The 19,530-nt window shown below is 41.1% G+C and overlaps 1 protein-coding gene across 2 annotated transcripts; it reads right to left on the minus strand.

Moving 5' to 3' along the window:
• Positions 1-5,915: 5,915 nt before the first annotated feature.
• kncn (kinocilin) lies at positions 5,916-15,454 on the minus strand. Of its 2 annotated transcripts, XM_035799261.2 has the most exons (6): positions 15,400-15,454; positions 15,279-15,315; positions 8,192-8,260; positions 8,028-8,099; positions 7,267-7,360; positions 5,916-6,220 (listed from the first exon to the last, which is right to left on the minus strand). In XM_035799261.2, the coding sequence occupies exons 1-6, from the start codon at positions 15,400-15,402 to the stop codon at positions 6,145-6,147; spliced, it is 351 nt and encodes a 116-aa protein (XP_035655154.1). In that variant the 5' UTR covers positions 15,403-15,454; the 3' UTR covers positions 5,916-6,144. The 2 variants fall into 2 exon arrangements, with proteins under 2 accessions (XP_035655154.1, XP_035655153.1); XM_035799260.2 differs by lacking the exons at positions 15,279-15,315; positions 15,400-15,454 and adding an exon at positions 10,391-10,684.
• Positions 15,455-19,530: the final 4,076 nt, after the last annotated feature.

A 19,530-nucleotide genomic window follows, 5' to 3' on the forward strand; every position in this document is an offset into this window, starting at 1 on the left:
TACTCAAACCCAGGTCCAGGGGCCGTCAAGCCAATGCCTTCACCATTATGCCAAGAGGTCCAAAGCCCTTGACGAGTTTGCTAGGTGTTGGTTTAACGTCGCTTCATTATGTAACATGCCGCTTCAACTAGCGTCTGTGTAGCCAGGCGCTAAAAAAGAAATGGGTTATATTTTAGACGCTTAACATGCTGCAAGTCCCCCTCTCCCATCTCCTCATTAGTTTTTAGGAGCTTATACAGATGTGGGTGATTGAAAGATGAACTTGAGGTCCACACTCCAGTCCAGTTGGTGGTGGTAATGCACCTTAAAGTTGGTTGCCAAACAACATATAAAGTCCACAGAATAAGAAGAAGAAGAAGAATACCACTGAAGGAGGAGAGATTACTAGAATGTATTAGTTTCCCCTTTTATCTGTGGATTAAATGTCAGAGTAGATAACACATGATTTGGTGTGCTTCAAAATGGGTCAGAATTCTACAAAGACTCCCGAGTGGCTCATTGCAGTGCTAGAGATGTCACTAGAGATGTCACTACAGATCCAGGTTTGATCCCGGGCTGTGTCGCAGCCAGCTGTGACTGGGAGATCCATGAGGTGTCACACAATTGTTTGGGTTAGGGGAGGTTTTGGCTGGCTGGGGTTGTCCTTGTCCCATTACGCTCTAGTGACTCCTGTGGTAGGCTGGGTGTGGGCATGCTGACACGGTCGCCAGTTGGACGGTGTTTTCTCTGACACATTGGTGAGGCTGGCTTCTGGGTTAAGCGAGCAGTGTGTCAAGCAGCAGTGCGGGGTCGTGTTTCAGAGGACACATGGCTCTCAACCTTCGCCTCTCCCGAGTCCATTCATGAGTTGCAGCGATGGGACAAGACTGTAAATACCAATTGGATATAACGAAAAGGGGGTACTAAAATTGTTTTTATTTGATTTTTTAAATGTAACCTTTATTTTACTAGGCAAGTCAGTTAAGAACACATTAGTATTTCCAATGACAGCCTACCCCGGCCAGACCTGGAAGACGCTAGACCAATTGTGCACCGCCCTATGGAACTCCCAATCACGGCCGGATGTGATACAGCCTGGATTCAAATCAGGGTCTGTATAATCTACAAAGATCCAGAAAAAAGGACCTTATGCATTTCAGGTAAAATATCACAGGACAAATAGGCTAGAAAAAGCAAGCAAGTTAGCTACATTTCCATGAATGTAATGTGTTTCGACCTGTCACCAAATTAATATAGTTGGTTCACAATTTGTTTTGATATTTCAACCTCCTGTCTGGATCGCATCTGGTGTGGATGTACAAAATCAACATGCGCACCCCCGGTCTAGACAGCATGTAAGGGTTCACCCATCAGTTTCAAATAGTAGCAGTGCAGATGCCCCACCCACCTGAGGATCTGTCTTTTTCAGCCATCTATATATTGCAAGAACAACTTGTCACTTAAATTGCACTGTATTGATTGCGTTTATTTTACTCCTGCTACACTTTCTTGCGTGTGCCTGTCATTTTTTCCCAGTTCACATTACAACCACAGAAATGTAATGCCCTGTCAAACAGTAATGACCTCTATTGGCTTTCCGTTGATAAATGGCCAGAGATAAAATTATGTCAAATCATGTTATACAGTTGAAGTCTGAAGTTTACATACACCTTAGCCAATTACATTTAAACTCAGTTTTTCACTATTCCTGAAATTTAATCCCAGTAAAAATTCCCTGTCTTAGATCAGTTAGGATCACCACTTTATTTTAAGAATGTGAAATGTCAGAATAATAGTAGAGAGAATTATTTATTTCAGCTTTTATTTCTTTCATCACATTACCAGTGGGTCAGACGTTTACATACACTCAATTACTATTTGGTAGCATTGCCTTTAAATTGTTTAACTTGGGTCAAACGTTTTGGGTAGCCTTCCACAAGCTTCCGACAATAAGTTGGGTGAATTTTGGCCCATTCCTCCTGACAGAGCTGGTGTAACTGAATCAGGTTTGTAGGCCTTCTTGCTCACACACACTTTTTCAGTTATTCCCGCAAATTTTCTATAGGATTGAGGTCTTTGTGATGTCCACTCCAATAGCTTGACTTTGTTGTCCGACATTTTGCCACAACTTTGGAAGTATGCTTGAGGTCATTGTCCATTTGGAAGACACATTTGCGACCAAGCTTTAATTTCTGGACTGATGTCTTGAGATGTTGCTTCAGTATATCCACATAATTTTCCTATTTTGTGAAGTGCACCAGTCCCCCATGCAGCAAAGTACCCCACAACATGATGCTGCCACGGTTGGGATGGTGTTCCTCGGCTTGCAAGCCTCCCCCTTTTCCTCTAAACATAACGATGGTCATTATGGCCAAACAGTTCTATTTTGTTTCATCAGACCAGAGGACATCTCTCCAAAAGTATGATCTTTGTCCCCATGTGCAGTTGCAAACCGTAGTCTGTCTTTTTTATGGCGGTTTTGGAGCAGTGGCTTCTTCCTTGCTGAGTGGCCTTTCAGGTTATATCGATATATGACTCGTTTTACTGTGGATAGAGATAATTCTGTACCTGTTTCTTTCAGCATCTTCACAAGGTCCTTTGCTTTTGTTCTGGGATTGATTTGCACTTTTCACACCAAAGTACGTTCATCTCTCGGAGACAGAACGCATCTCCTTCCTGAGCGGTCTGACGGCTGCGTGGTCCCATGGTGTTTATACTTGCGTGCTACTGTTTGTACACATGAATGTGGTACCTTTTGGCATTTGGAAATTGCTCCCAAGGATGAACCAGACTTGTGGAGGTCTGCAATTTTTCCTGAGGTCTTCGCTGATTTCTTTTGATTTTCCCATGATGTCAAGCAAAGAGGCACTGAGTTTAAAGGTCGGCGATGAAATACATCCACAGGTACACCTCCAATTGACTCAAATTATGTCAATTAGCCTATCAGAAGCTTCTAAAGCCATGACATCATTGTCTGAAATTTTCCAGGCTGTTTAAATGCAGTCAATTTAGTGTATGTAAACTTTTGACCCACTGGAATTGTGATACAGTGAATTTTAAGTGAAATCTGCAAACAATTGTTGGAAAAATGACCTGTGTCATGCACAAAGTAGATGTTCTAACCGACTTGCTAAAACTAGTTTGTTAACAAGAAATTTGTGGAGTGGTTGAAAATTGAGTTATGACTCCAAACTAAGTGTATGTTAACTTACGACTTCAATTGTACCTCTCCTGTATGTTAATGTATTAATATAGGCAAATACAGTCAGTGTGTGTATGTATGCAAAGGAGGTACAAATAGTTCTTTATTGAACACAAAATATAATAAAAGACCCGATACAGTAAGAAACGGTACATTTGAGTGCATCCTAAGAAAAAGTGAAATTTTACAATAAATTGAAAACCTGAATTCCCATCAAAATCACTGAACTCCATTCATTATTTTTCCATGCCAGTAAAAGGTTTTATGTACTAAAATGTTGTCAATATCTGATGGATTATACAAATTGTAAACGTTGTGAGTATCTTCATCCATTGTCCAACTGTTGCATTTATTATAATTGTTTTTAAAAACTTTTGCTAATTGTTAAAAGCCATAATCACCACTTGAATCTGTTTTTTTAACAATACAAAACAAATGCACACAAATATCAAGAACAGACCTGCCCAGACCTACCAGCTCACACCCCCATGTCAATAACTCAAATCACTCTGCCACATGGCTTCAAACTACACCAAATTTGTCCCTCTGTCACCCACGCACTTCGAACATTTAGATAACAAAGCATTTGACTTTTCCATTGTGTTAACGATGGAGGATGTAGACGTTTTTTTTCAAAATGATTGAAGAGTAAAGTATAGTCCACTTCACCCTCATATGCCAGGTCTTGAAATATGCAGACAGATGGATTAAAAGTACATTTACATTGTAATACTTCTGACAGCCAACTCTGCCCATGACTTTAACTTTATAGCGTTCACAGAAGGCATGGATTATTGAGTCATTGTTAGTTTTACACTTAAGACGTGACTGCTTTTGTGCATTTTGTTTCTTGTATTATAAATTAGTTTATAGTGGATTGAACGTAATTTTCTTAGTTGTGTTCCAACATTCCCTGCATCTTGTGCTAATATCAGTTATTTGTACGTCTTGGTTCCAATAATGTATATTTGTTTCTAAGAGATTGTTGGTTGGATATGCTATCTGGTTTTGTATATCTTACCTATTATATTGAATATCATTTGACACAAATAGGATTTACTCAACATTGCTTTGATGTCCAAAAACGATCACCTTGAAATGACGTGTTATAAAATTTGTGGGCCAATTTATCGGTAAATTCTGAAAAGCTATCCAATGATTGTTCCATAAAGGTCTCTTTTTAGGGAGTGATTGATATTGGTTCTTGTAGAATCTGTTTCACTTTCTTCTATTTTGTTATATTGTACTAAACTATGAAGTTGTTAATGTTCTTAGCTCCATTCTTTGAAAATAGACACATGAAAAGATTCTGGGGACGAGCATGTGCATCTTCAATATGTACCCATAGTTCCTCTTTAGCATATTTAACAATATGTCGCAAGTAAAAGCCTTGTGTGACAAGTTAATACAATTCCAAATCTGAAAAGTTAAAACCAGCCTCAGATTTAGGGACATGTGAAACTTTCTTATTTATTCTGAGTTTTATTTGCCCATATGATGTCTGTTATGGCCAAGAATACTCCTTTAAAGAATGTCTTTGGTGGGGTAATTGGTATTACCTAGAATAAATATAAAAACTTTGGGAGCCATGCCATTCTAAAGAGGTTTATTCTACCTGCAAGAGTTGTGGTGAGAGTTCCATTTAATTAGTTCTGCTTTCATGTTGTTGAATAATGGGATAAAGTTACCTTTACATATGTTATTAAGCATCCTAAGTATTTCATTTTTTTGTGGTCCACTGAAAGGATTGCTGTAGAGCACGAGGTATTATTTTTTTCTGTTTCCATTATTACAATTTGTATGATTCAGGTATATCAGGAGATCTTCAGCAAATAAGTTGAGTTTATATTCATGTTTACCAATACTGATAACTGTTACGTTTGGGTCCTGCTTAATTCTTTCTGCAAGCAGTTTAATTTGCCAGTGCAAACAGGAGGGTATAGAGGGAGGACATCCCTGTCTCATGTCCCTTTCTAAAGCAATTTCATCAGATAATGTAATATTTGTGTACATTTTTGCTTTATGATATTTGTATTAAATGTGTTATTTCAGCTGGAAAGTTGAACGCTTCCAAAGTTAATCTATATATTTTTGTCTAATATTTATTTTTGGTTGATTTCATTTTTTTTGTGATTATTTTTTAATCTGCTGATATTTGCGTCAGGGTTATTGTGCCTACCAAGGCTGTAGGATCAGTCCAACTGTTGTTAAATTCTGATTTATATAGATTTTTATAGAAGCTTTTAAAATTAAGTCGCATTGTTGTATCTAACAAATGCATTTGTGTCTTTATCTTTTCAGCGTGTATTGGTTTGTGAAGGCTGTGCAATTTTATCAGGTTTATTTTCCATTAAGTCGTAGGCTCTCACACACACACACACTCTTGCCCGTTTGTGTATTCACACAGGTATGAACCACCGTTCATTTAGGGAGCCCCAAAAAAACATTCTTTGTTGCAATGTGAATAAATGTTACTATCATGTTTGATAGAAACTTAGGTTTAACATTTCACCAGTTTCCTTTTCTGAACGTTCTATAATATAGCTTATACTACAAGTAGTCCTCGGACATTGATTACTTTACTACACACTCTTCATGACCATCTTTATATATTATTATTCTCACACACATATGTATATGTATATGTGTGTGAGAATAATAATATATAAAGATGGTCATGAAGTGTGTGTAGTAAAGTAATCAATGTCCGAGGACTACTTGTAGTATAAGCTATAAGTAGTCCTACACACACGAGAATAATATTTGGAATAAAATGAGACATTGTGGAAGAAAATATGTATTCCTCTCGATATTTAGGAGAAGGCACAGTATGTAGCTTTTGAATTGTATTGTTGAAGTAAGTAAACATCCGATTCACCAACTTGTGAAATCCATTTGAGGGTGAACTCAAATCTGAGTAGGCGTGTACGAGAGGTGTGCTATGTGGCTGCTATAAAACCAATTTACGGGAGGTCTGGATCAGGAAGGGTCTGCTTGAACTTTCGTCTGGACAAGATGTCTGGCATGTCTGAGGATGTCCTGCAACAGAATAGTGGGAGTGTTAGTAGAGGTCATAATGAATACAATTGTTTGTGAGGTACTCTGTTTGTGAGGTACTGTGTGTGTGTGCGCGCGCGCGCGCATGTTACATGCATGCCCACGTGTGTGGATGCGTGCACGAGTGAGTCTAACTGGATCAGACATGCATGCCCTGCAAGGTTGGTGAATATCACCCAGACTCAGCCAATGAATGAAATCAGCGGTCTCTTGGTTACCAAGGCAACAATATCCGGAGCATCTTGATTTCTTGGTTATGACAAGGGATAGAGGTCTCCTTCTCTTCAGTACATTTTGGTACTTAGAGTACTGTTCTAATCGACTTAGGAGACAGGACAGCCATATCGGTCCTTTGTACTGAATTGGTTCGGATAATTTTTCCTTATTATTGGGGGAGAAAGAATATATACGAAACACACTTGATCTATGAAAACATACATTTGTTAGGTAGCAATGCTAATGTTTTATATGCTTCAGTGTAACTTGTTTCATTTTCGACATCAACAGTTACCCTCTATTCTCACTGTTGCCTTATGATTTAATTTAACGCTGTGTGCATCCTCTGCTATTATCCTCTGTTCATAATAGCTAAATGTTATCATGAGAAGGTCACGTAGTATCAACACAAAGCAGGATAGTCTGCCAGTGCCACTGACTCCAAATGATCCCATTAGCATTCACCTGGTCCAATCAGAGACGATCAAACACCTTTATTGAACTGGGTGAGAAAGAAGCAGGCAGGAGCATAGCAGCATACATACAAGCAGGCTGCAAACCAAATCATTCCATTGCTCTGGAGTGCCACTAGGTGTCTGGCTGTTAGCTCGGCATCATCAGCTGATTACATTCACAAGCAAAGGGATTCCCCAGGATACACTGTGAAACTAAAATATACATGTATATTTCAAATGTGAAGAAATATCCAGACATGCATCTGTCCAAGTGTGTGTGTGTCCAAGTGTGTGTGTGTGTGTGTGTGTGTGTGTGTTTATGTGTGTCTGCATGTCCATCTGTCTGACATGTCTCACCCCTCATCTGCGGAGGCCTCAGCCATCGGTCCGGCATCAACAAATGTCCCCATCCGGCTCTTAGAGCGATCCAGATTCAGCTGGCTCTGAGTCGCTGTCAGATGAAAAGGAACACAACAACAACCTCTGGGTCACATTTAACAATCGGAGTATCTATGAAGTATACATATTCATTATACAACATCTACCTAAAGCGAAATATATGTTCATATACAATGTGAATGAAATATGCATTATTAGCCCATGCCTGTCTGAGAAATGTATAACCAAATAAACACTACTGGCTATGCAATGGTTCAGCTGTCCTTAGCCATCTGTGGCTTATACAACTTAGTCTAGCCATCTCTCCACATAATTTTTATTATAGAATAGACAAACTGCTATGGTAAGGGACTGCGGTGCCTGTGCAGCATCCTTCAGACATAACTCTCCAGCCCAATTGCTGTTGTTCAAAGCAATCTCCATCTCATCAAAGAGTATGAAGGAGTGAGTGATGAGTATTCTCTAATGTAATGGGAATGCTCTTTCATCACACACTTTCCTGGCATAGTTCATTATCATGTCCTATCTGGCCCAGCCTACAGATTTAGTCAGATCTCTGCCAAGGTATCATGGATTAACTGTCACTTTTGTTCACAAAAAAATGTTCTCTACAATTAATTGTATGAGTTTGAACTACGTAGAACTAACTCCAACACTGGGGACAACAGCAATTTAACCACAGCAACTAAAAACTAGAAACATAGCCATCTGACATTTACCTTCTCGTTTCAGTGTCTCTGGTTGCTCAGGGCCAGGAGGGTTTACAGGCATAGGGTGCACTCTGAAGTTTCCTGTGAAGAGCAGAGGACTTTTTTTTAAGAAACAAATTCTTACAAATGGATTTGCTTGAAATAAAATCTAATGGGAGACATGAATAACTTGCCCAAGGCGGGGAGAATGTTGTTAATGTTGAGCCAGGCTCTTATGAAGGGGAAGACAGCGATGAGGAGGCCTGGAAAAGAAAGACAATGTTGACACTAATTGATATCAATTGACCATGGTGTTGAACTACTAATAAGAGTGTAGTACTGCAAGTGTATGAGTTCACCTTCTTTGACTGGTTTGTATTGATTGTAGCATATTAGGGTAGTTTCAAGTATCATTTTGGATACTGTAAATGTCAATTAACAAACAGATGGAAGCTAGTGTTTGGTCTTAGGCACGGACCAGAGTTAGTGATGTAATAAAATCGCTGATTAATATATTTCATTGTGGGTTCTCAAAAAACAAATTGGCAGATAAAACAAAGAAAGTTACAATGACATAGGGGCAGCACAAACATACACTGGGGAGAAATAGGGGGCATATCTCATTAAGTTACATTGCCTTGAAGTGGCTCAACAAACACAATCCTAAATTACTTGCTCCCTGCTCATGCATATTGTATTTAATGACAAGCTGCTAACTTAATTTTAAAGGGACATTTCAAAATGTTTGAACTTCATATTCATCATCTCCAGCACCACCCCCAATGGCGTGTTTCTATGTTTTGTAGTAAAAGAAGATACAGAATGATAAGTGATCGTCGACATCGTCGACATAGTATAAAATTGGTAGGCAATGATGTCATTGGAAACACTTCTCTTCCTGCATCTTTTTTTACTAGAAAACATAAGAAACCACAATTTTTACATATTGATGTTGGGTGGTGCTGAAAATGCTGAATATGAGGTTAAACATTTTCAAAATGTATTTTTAATATGTTTTTTTTTTACTGAAATGGGTGTTTATCAGCATCCTGGTCAGTGTGAAAAAAGGAGACAGATGCCCGTTTGGTGCTACTCAACTATAAATTAGCGCCCATACGATTGTTAGCCTACTGGTAGGCTAAGTGGATTTTCTCTTACCCTGCCCCTCCTGCAGTCTCAGGAGCCCACTATGACTTGTGAATGCATCCAAATAGCTCTAGCTACCCTTGGGCAGGCAGGCTGAACACACTTATTGATTTCCCTTCTAAACCACAGAGAGATCTGCTATTGAACAGTGGCTGGTCCTGAGTGTGCCTGTGTGTGATGCATGTCTATGCTGTCAGAACATCTCACCAGGCGGCCAAGGAGCGAAAAGATCCTCCCAAGAACACAGTTTTGTTCAGTCAGTTCATAGCCACAGATGTAGCCTACTTGGATGAGTGATTGTCCTCTTTGGAGCAAATAGGAGGACACCTGCACTTCAGGAAACATTTGATTCTGCAGTGCAAGAAGGGGCTGTCTGTGTGACGTAGTTGTCCATACAAAATGTCAAAGATGCTAACATATTGTCTTGTTAAGAAGCAATAAGTTGTTTAATTACAAGGAAAAGCCACAAAAAAAAATGTTTTGGGATGTTCAAAGTCAGCGGTCCAAGTTGACTTTGAATGACTTATACTCTGCAGTCAGTGTAGATCAAAAGCCGGCCACTTGTTTTCTACTCTGACACTGCACTTAATCTCCTGGGTTGTGTGGAATACCCTGCTCCCCATGATGCTATCAACTGTCTTAGATTACACCAGCGGATCAACTGATCCCCAGGTGTGTTTGATGGAAGTGGATGGAAAATGTCAAGGGCCACTGATCATTCACAGTCTGCTACAGGACTTTGCAAATATTAGACATTGCAGCAGGTCTTGTACACCTGAGAAAGGAAAGCCTCTTAGACCCATATGACACCTTAGGATAGAGATCAAATTGTCTACCGTTTCAACATTGCAGTATAAAATCCCTCAGTTACAGTTAGGAATAAAGATAGATGTGTTTTTGTTGAAGAAAGGACAGCCTGGAGTGTAAATATTTTCAAGATAGACCACAGAAGTGAAAAAAAAAAAAATACATTCAAAAAAGTACATTCAATTTGCATGAAGTTTTCTATTGGGGAAATGACCCACTTGTGGTGCCACCATCAAATAGGCAGTAGTTTCTGAACTGAATAAGCTACCAGTACATTTCTGTAGGCAAGCTGTATACTGTAGCTATAAATAATGTCTGCATGCCTCTTACAATGCTATGCCCTGCACGTACCAATGTAAAACATGCTATGCAACATTCCATAGTACATTGCATAGCACTCATCAAAATCAAAGACTAGTTAGAGTTCTGGATGTACTCACCCAGCCCCCCCGCACCGAGGAAGATTCCCCCGACGGCATCCGCATCACACTCCCTCGACACCCCAATAATGATGCACCCCGCCACGATGCTAAGCAGGGCCGAGCCCACCCGCAGACCGTGGTACCCCCCAATGCTGACAGCGCTCATTCGACAGGTGGAGAGGAGACCCCCCACCTGGTCACCAGACTCTGCGCGCTTAAGGCCCTAGACATGCAGAGGGACTAGGACTGGAACAGACTGGATCTAACTTGGGCCTTCAGAGAGTCAGCCCCAACTGGAGCACTTGTGTCAGAACCAACTCTAGTTGCAAGTACCCACCGCCACTCTCACTCTCACTGTCACAGGACTCCTTTCTCTGCCAGCCAGGCATTGTCTCTGCTCTGGCCTTCTTCAAGACTCCTCATGCATCATTAAAGACATGGCTCTGGTTCCTCTTTGCCACCATTCATTCATTCACCCTCCAGACAGGGATATACAAACTACTCTATAAATCTGATCACAGCTGCTCCTCCTTCCCTCTCCCCCACAAGAATACTTAGACCACTGATAGCACAGTCGGTGATGGTAATTAGGACTAAACTGAGAGTGGTCACAGAGTGTCTGTAGTTCCCCTCTCTATAATACAGTGGTAAAAGGCTCGGTGTCATAAAGCATACATGCACAGTCACATTGCCTACTGCTCTTGAGACCCTGGCTCACATGTGGAATGTGCTCTGAAATGAAAGGTAACAGCATGCTTGTGATTATGCAAAAGAACCAGGAGAGAGGTTGAGAGAGGGGGCAAGAGGAAGAAAGCGAGAGAGAGTTAGAGGGTGGAGAGAGGATGAGAGAAGGAGAGAGACTATAGAGGGAAATAAAAGGAGAGGGGGAAAGAAAGAGATAGAAGAAGAGAGAACTCATTGATAACGTCTGAGCTAGGAATGTAATAAAAGGTTCTGAGAGTCCTCGGTGGTCGGGACCTGAGGCCGTCCACAAAGGCCCGTAGTTGCCATAGGAATAGCATATCCATGGCAACAGAGGGTGAGCGGAATTAACACCAGAGAGTTGGGTAACAAATTAAGTTATCGGGAGGGAAGAAACAGTGACACATATCCTGTTCAAGCTGCATAATGTTTCCTTTATTCCCTTTAATCGTAACATCTCATATTAATGCATTGTGGTAGTATCCTGATGCTTGAAAGACATGATTGCTTTCAGCCAGTATATTACTTTGTAAGAACGTGACAGGGTAATAAAAAAATTTAAGGAGCAACTGTGTGTTTGTGTGTGTGACAGAAAGAGAAAAGAGAAAGAAAATGGAGAGAGAGAGAGAGCGGCACCATGCAAAGAGCTAACTTGTCCCTGAAGTGACTGATCAAAACTGTTTTCCCTTGTATAACAAAAAAAATACATTAGGATCGTGTAAAATGAAGTATGGCAGACGCGAAAAATATATTACACTACATTGTCATCTCCAACTTCTGCAGCAGTTGATGCCCTCTGTTCCTCAGATATCAACAGCAAGTAGTCTAGTGCCAATTAGCCTAGGCTGAGAGAGGCCCCTTGGTGAAACAAGGCTGACTGAATCCTTCATGATAACTTCTGTGTGGCAATGGGATCTGTCTGCTCTGTCTGTCTGTCCATCTCCACCCTTCCAGCCTGAAGGTATGCATATCTAGGGTGGGGGAAAAGATACGCCAGAGAACAGATGTAAAGGTTCATTAAAAATGTGCAGAAGAAGGATAATGAGCTCCATCAAATTCATATTTTGGAAACATTGTCTCAGTGAATGGTCATCTAGGACGGTCTCAATAGCAGGGGATGGACAACAATGACGAGTGGCGTGGGTTTAGAATGATTAGGCCAAGTCACTGTCAGTTTGCTTAAGCTGAAAGCAGATCAGCCCATCTCCAACACTGATGACGTGCAAAAACCTTGGACATAGGTAAACCAACAACGTAATAACTTACTGTCTTAGGCTCTCCTTAAGTAATTGGAGGTAGGGAACATTTTTTGGGGGGGACATTGTGTACAAGCATCAAACGTATTGTATTTGACAAATATATTATACATTATAGGCCTGTTCAAGTGTTCACCATTATGCTCGCTCAATCCCTCACTCACAGAGCTATAGCTGATCTAGGCTCCAAATTTACACCCTGTTAGAATTATGCACCTAACAGGTTAGAAAATGCTCCAATATTTTTTGGGAAAGGCAATGCATAAAGGAATGACCATGCTAATGATTGAAATCCTATGAAGTGGGCAACACGTGGCAAACAGCATCAGGAGAAAATGGCATCGCTTGAGATGAATGTTAGGAGAAGTACAATATTATAAGGAGACGTATACTTGGAATATGGAGGAGGAATAGAGGGAAAGAGAGAGGCAGAGGAGGCCGAAGAGAGAGGGAAGGGTGAGCTTGAGTCATGTAAAAATGGAGAAAAAAGGAGATGGTTTGTCGAAGAAGAATGGTAGAACGTGTAAGCAGAGTGAGCCGTATGTTGAATCGAGGTCTGGAGGAGAAATGGAAGCGAATGAGGGCAAATTATTGGATGTGGCAGGTGTGGTGAAGTCCTCTGAGCCTGAGGCTTGCACCGATAGTCAAAATAAAGATGAGTCTGTGACAGTAGGATTGACCATTTTTGGAGAAAGTGGACCCTTGCCTTTTGGTTGATCCATTTGTTGTTTCAGGGTTGGTGAAAAGGAGTTGGGTGCTATGGAATCGGTGAGGGTAACCCGAAGTGGTCTTGTGAAAATGTTGTGTTTCTGCTGTTCAGAGGGAGCAGGTGCTTCACACCAAATGAATGGGGACAAGAGATGCGACTGGTTTTGCTCTCAATAAAAGGGTGCCATTGAATGCAGTGATTATTGGGGTAGCGGTAAATGTGAAAGTGAACCAAGTGAAGGGAAAGTTTTCGGTGTTTGTGATGCTTGTCGTTTGGTACGATGCAGACAGGGTGGCATGAATGGGGAAACAGAAGAGTCATTGTCTGTTCTTTTGAGTTTTGATGTTGAGTCTCTGCCCGACAATGTGATGTAAGGATACTTCATTTATCCTATATGAATTCACCTGCCGAATACATTACGTTGTTACAGATGTCTGGCTTATGGGCATGTTGCAGCAGTGTATAGGAGGGAGGTTTCTAGGTGTGAGACGTGTGCAGAAGGGCATGAGACAAAGTAATGTGTAGCATTGGGGAAAGTGGTATGTGTTAATTGTAAGGGGTGCCCATGGGGCTGGGAATCAGAAATGTCTGGTGCGAGAGAGGCAGGTTGAGGTTACAAGAGTAGAGCAGAAGGTGTCCTATGCTGAGGCAGTGAAGAAAGTTGAAACAAATGGGTCAAGGGGGGGGGATCCTGAGAGGATTTGTGTGAGTATGGTAGTAGATCTGCATTAGTAGAGGGATAGGCCAAAGAGTGATATATCCTTCAGTAAGTTTCCCTTTCTAACGTTCATAGTGATGGTTATCCACTGTACTGCAGGGATGGAACATACGTTGCAGAAAATAGAGGTTGTGGTGGCAGCTGCAGAGAAGTATTTGGGTGTACGAGATTTGAAGGGGTGTTATTAAGTGGTAGTGTCCCGTCCTTTCAGGCTGTTGGCCTGAGGTGTGACTAGATGTGTTTAAATAGTGGAGTAGGGTGGTGAGTTTAACGAGTGTAGGGGTAGATGATATGGTATTTGTTGATTTATTTGACTTTTTCAAGTAAAGTTCATGAGTTATACTCAATTCTAGTAGGTGGTGGTAATGCAACTATTATTGGATGCCAACCGCCGTTAAAACGCATCGAAGAAGAAAAAGAAGAAGTAGAAGTAGTAAACAGCATCAGCTTCTGGTCAGAAGAGGGTTTGCATTGTGTAGGCTACACTCCGTTCAATTATACAAGCGCACGGTGACGTCGCTGGCGGGTGAGCATTTTAGTAGCGAAAAAGGTTACAGTTACCTAGAAATCATTTGAAAAGTTCAGCACTGGCTAATTAGTGGGTATTTGCAAGGGCTTCAGCACTGCAATCTTGGAGCTATTTAATACAGCCCACCAATCCTCCGGTGAGTGTATGCATGCAGGAAAAAAAAAAAAGGTTCTTTCCACCTGCAACACGCATGCATCTTTGGAACGAACTTGAATTACTTCAAATCTTGAAACTGATTTGGTCTAAGGTGTTAACTTTAGCTGTATGAAGAAAGTTGATTAGGGATGGGTGTGCTGATACTAAAGCTATGCTTTCACGAGTAACTTTGGCTTGCCACCCGAGTCCATTTTCCTTCTTTCATGCATGACTGTCAGCAAAGATAGGACATTCCAATGCCATTTGTCTCAGTGTGCCCTTGCCTTCAGGTATTCAAGCATCAGCATCCCAACTGGCATCATCTGTCCAGGTGACGGTCACACTCTTCAAAAAACACCCACCCTTCTTTCTCCAAGAGTAAAACATGGCTACAAGATCAAGTTCATCTAAGCAGAAAGGCTATTCTATTGACTTGTATAGTAGAGAGACCTATACATTTAAGTCTTGTAATTTCATTTTAGGTCCTTGAATATGTTGTGGCACTGGTACACAATACAGAGCAGTATGTGACTAATGACATCATGCACACAACATATTACCAAGTAAAACCTCAGCTAAGATCAATGCTATATTGTTTTACTGTGGCTCTCGTAGAAATTCAATTACAACCAACAGCAATTCAGAGAGTTTGGTTTGAAAAGCTGTATAGCCATGTTCTATACGTAATAGAGTCTGATTTCCTCAAATCAAATCCAACCTGACATGTAGGCTACAACACATGAAACACAATCCAAGGATTCCAACTATGTCACTGTACTAGAAAGAAAAGTTTGGGGATGAGGTGGCTTTGCGTTGTTGGGTAACTCACTTCTGCTCTCACCATTAACAGACCTCACCTTTTCCTCCAGTCCAGAAGCCCAGTGTTACGGGATTCTTCCGTCAAAGGAGAGGAGGACCAAAATGCAGCGTGGTTATTTAAAGTCATCTTTAATAAAGATAATAACGAACAATACTAACCATGCCGTGAAACCCAAACCAGCCCTATCTTGTGCAAACACAGAGAGAGGAACAATCACCCATGAAACACTCAAAGAATATGGCTGCCTAAATATGGTTCCCAATCAGAGACAACGATAAACACCTGCCTCTGATTGAGAACCACTCTAGGCAACCATAGACTTACCTAGACAACTCTACTATACCACAATCCCATACCCTACAAAAACCCCAAGACAAAACACACCACATAAATAACCCATGTCACACCCTGGCCTGACCAAAATAATAAAGAAAAACACAAAATACTAAGATCAGGGCGTGACACCCAGAGTATTTAGATTGTCTGTCCTGTCTATCGGATAATTTAGCAGACGCTTACATCCAAAGCAACTTACAGAACTGTCTACATTAACCGTGAGTGACATATTCTGTATGTGGCCCATGGGGGAATCAAACCCACAGCTCTATTTTTGTCAGTACCCTGCTCTAACCACTGACATTATCGAGAGTGAATCGCTAGTCTAGTGGACATTGTCCATTCTTTAGCAATGAAGTTGGGCAATGACCCGCAGACACTTAAACAAAGAACATACCCATGGGGAATGATATTCATATTGCTGTACATGTCTTTTTGTCTACTTCACACACCTTTTCTGTGTGGATAAATTACTGGCCCATCTAAAGGAAGAGATGGGGGAGTTTTTGTATGCTCCTTTGTGACACTGACCACCAGTGTACCATTTAAGCAATTTGCCTTGTGTACTGTTCAAACTCGAATCATGGGATTTACTTCTCAAAAGTAAATACTCATAGAAAGTATTTTGTAGGCTAGAGCAGGACCGAGAGGTTGTTTAGTTAGTTCAGCTCTTACAAGACTAACAACCTTTCACCCAGCAAACCATCCCACACCACCAGTCATAAATATGGTTTCTGTAGAATAGAGTGGAGCTGTCAGTTGTTTTGAAAATGTACACTTGGTTTCAGACTTGTGGTTAGGATATTGATCAAAATGTAATTCAAAAATTCAGGTGGAAGGGTTTCTGGCCTCTGCATTTGGTTTGGAACAAGTTATGCAGCTTTTAAAAATAGAAAATGCTTTTGTTTTACTCACGGGTAACATCATAGGCCTAGTATATTCTTGTTTGTATGGTAGGATGTAGGTGATTTTTAAGATGAAAACATTAAATGCCACCTAATGCTGAGATGGCAGTGAAACTTGTGTTGCAATTGTTCATGAGCAGAAAGTAGCCCTGTTCTCGATGGCCTATAGTGGTTGACAACTACACCCAGTATGAGACTGCAGGTCCAGTCAATCCCCCATCTATATCAATGCTGAAAAGAGGGACAAGAAAGTGATTGCCCTCTGTAAATACTGGAGATTTGGCTGAAACTTCAGTCCATAGGGAAGTGGTGTATCTGACTGAGAAAGAATGCGGGAATGAATTAATGGAAACTGTTATGTGTTGTGTGTGTGATTAACCTTGTCTGTGTTTGTTAAGGTGGAAATGTTCTTTGGTCTGTTTCAGCTCCTATCACATTTTCACTTTAGAGATGTGATGGCGTCTTCCTCCTCCCCTCACCCCATCTCACTTCATCATCCTTCTCCTCATCCTCTCGTCTCAGTCTCAAACACTGGCTCTATGCCTAAATTTGAACACAGAAACTCGGTAGGAGAAATATGCACTCAAAGCCCTCATTCCTATGATGATGTTGTCATGTCTTACACAACCACGCCCCATTAATTTTCAGTAGAGAGAAGCAATGTGGGCGGAGGGACCATGGGGCGACGCATGCTTGGGCGAGGGTGCGTGAACAAGGTGGACCGAAGTTGGGGAAAGCTGAACTTTATGCAAATACTCTGCAATAGCACAACGTTATTGACCAATCGAAAACATATATGGACCTCCACAAGTCTGGTTCATCCTTGGGAGCACTTTCCAAACGCCTGAAGCTACCACGTTCATCTGTACAAACAATAGTACGCAAGTATAAACACCATGGGACCACACAGCCATCATACCGCTCAGGAAGGAGCAAAGGACCTTGTGAAGATGCTGGAGAAAACAGGTACAAACGTATCTATATCTACAGTAAAACGAGTCCTATATCGACATAACCTGAAAGGCCGCTCAGCAAGGAAGAAGCCACTGCTCCAAAACTACCATAAAAAAATATAGAATACGGTTTGCAACTGCACATGGGGACAAAGATCGTACTTTTTGGAGAAATGTCCTCTGGTCTGATGAAACAAAAATGGAACTGTATGGCCATAATGACCATCGTTATGTTTGGAGGGAAAAAGTGGGATGCTTGCAAGCCGAAGAACACCATCCCAACCATGAAGCATGGGGGTGGCAGCATCATGTTGTGGGGGTGCTTTGCTGAAGGAGGGGCTGGTGCACTTCACAAAATAGATGGCATCATGAGGTAGGAAAATTATGTGGATATATTGAAGCAACATCTCAAGACATCAGTTAAACCTTGGTTGCAAATGGGTCTTCCAAATGGACAATGACCCCAAGCATACTTTCAAAGTTGTGGCAAAATGGCTTAAGGACCACATAGTCAAGGTATTGGAGTTGCCATCACAAAGCCCTGACCTCAATCCTGTGGGCAGAACTGAAAAAGTGTGTGTGAGCAAGGAGGCCTACAAACCTGACTCAGTTACACCAGCTCTGTCAGGAGGAATGGGCCAAAATTCACCCAACTTATTGTCGGAAGCTTGTGGAAGGCTACCTGAAACGTTTGACCCACGTTAAACAATTAAAGGCAGTCCTACCAAATACTAATTGAGTGTATGTAAACTTCTGACCCTCTGGGAATGTGGTGAAAGAAATAAAAGCTGAAATAAATCATTCTCTCTACTATTATTCTGACATTTCACATTCTTAAAGTAAAGTGGTGTTCCTAACTGACCTAAGACAGGGAATGTTTAATAGGATAAAATGTCAGGAATTGTGAAACTGAGTTTAAATGTATTTGGCTAAGGTGTATGTAAACTTCCGACTTCAACTGTTTCTAGCACTACCTCGCCTGATTGCTTGCTAACACCCACATGAAAGCAACGCTAATGTAGCTATCCAAATTGTGTTATGTGGAAATGAACTGTAAGCAGCCAGGTAATATCATGTAATGATGATGGTATATGGCCTTTTACAGAGTATCCCCCCATGTGCTTTCCCCCAGTGAAAGTCCTAAAGCACTGTGTAAACCCACACGGTTCTCAATGTCCTTTTTTATGTTCTTCTTTTTGCCTGTACACTGCTCGTTTCCAGATTCTTCTCATTCCAGTCACCCTTTAATTCCAGTGTAAGGATGAGTGAGTAGATTTCAAGGCCGTTCTTCCACTACCACGCCCATCACCAGTTCTCAGTGCCTGAGGAACAGGTAGAACCAGTGCTACTGGGAGATAGTGGAACCTGTCATACTGTGGCGGTGTACAGTATGTAGGACCCACCAGCGCAAACTCCGTGCCTGTCGCTGGGTGACGATCCCTCAGGCAGCGTAGGGACACATTAAATCCCCATTATTCCCTGTCAAATCCCCATGCCTCATAATTATTCACCTGTAGCTCTGACTCTGGGTTGACGATTGGGTTTTATGATTATGATTATCAGAATTACAATGATGAAAAGATTGATGATGATACTAATTGAAACAGGGAAATTATAGGAGCATCAGAAATGGATGTTTTCTCAAACTTCAATATCACTAACTTGTACTAAAAATTCTAAGAGCAAAGTTCCTCAAATTATATTGTTGCTAGCAAATTATTCCTGAATATCAATGCTTTGCAATTTTATGTTGAGCTCCCAAGCAATGGGAAGACAGATATTTTCCAATCCTTTTACATTTTCATTAGTCATTCTTGTCACATATGGGATGTTAGTTTTTGTTACATACATGTGTGCTATGTGATGGGGGGCCATTGTTTAACAAAGAGACCATTCAAACTCTCAAGAGGTCGCTACTGGATTCTCCCTCACTTACAATCTTCAGATACACAACTTTCTCAGACGACCAATGGCCAATCCCTCTTTTTCTGCTGAACCAATCAGAGAGAGGTAGTGGTTAGGGGAGCGTGAGTCTAGATGTTGAAACAGGGTGTGGTCCTGAAACTAGGTGGGCGTTGTCACTAAGTAGTGTGCT

Source organism: Oncorhynchus keta, chromosome 23 (assembly GCF_023373465.1).
Source record: "Oncorhynchus keta strain PuntledgeMale-10-30-2019 chromosome 23, Oket_V2, whole genome shotgun sequence".
In the NCBI taxonomy this organism is placed as follows: Eukaryota; Metazoa; Chordata; class Actinopteri; order Salmoniformes; family Salmonidae; genus Oncorhynchus; species Oncorhynchus keta.

Bases quoted from the DNA above. Each gene is read 5' to 3' on its own strand.
- kncn (XM_035799260.2), bottom strand. From the start codon at position 10,538: ATGAGCGCTGTCAGCATTGGGGGGTACCACGGTCTGCGGGTGGGCTCG. The intron at 7,361-8,027 runs GTAAATGTCAGA...TTCATCTGACAG, and splicing joins AGAGACACTGAAACGAGAAG to CGACTCAGAGCCAGCTGAAT. The intron at 6,221-7,266 runs GTGAGACATGTC...ATTCTGTTGCAG, and splicing joins GAGGCCTCCGCAGATGAGGG to GACATCCTCAGACATGCCAG.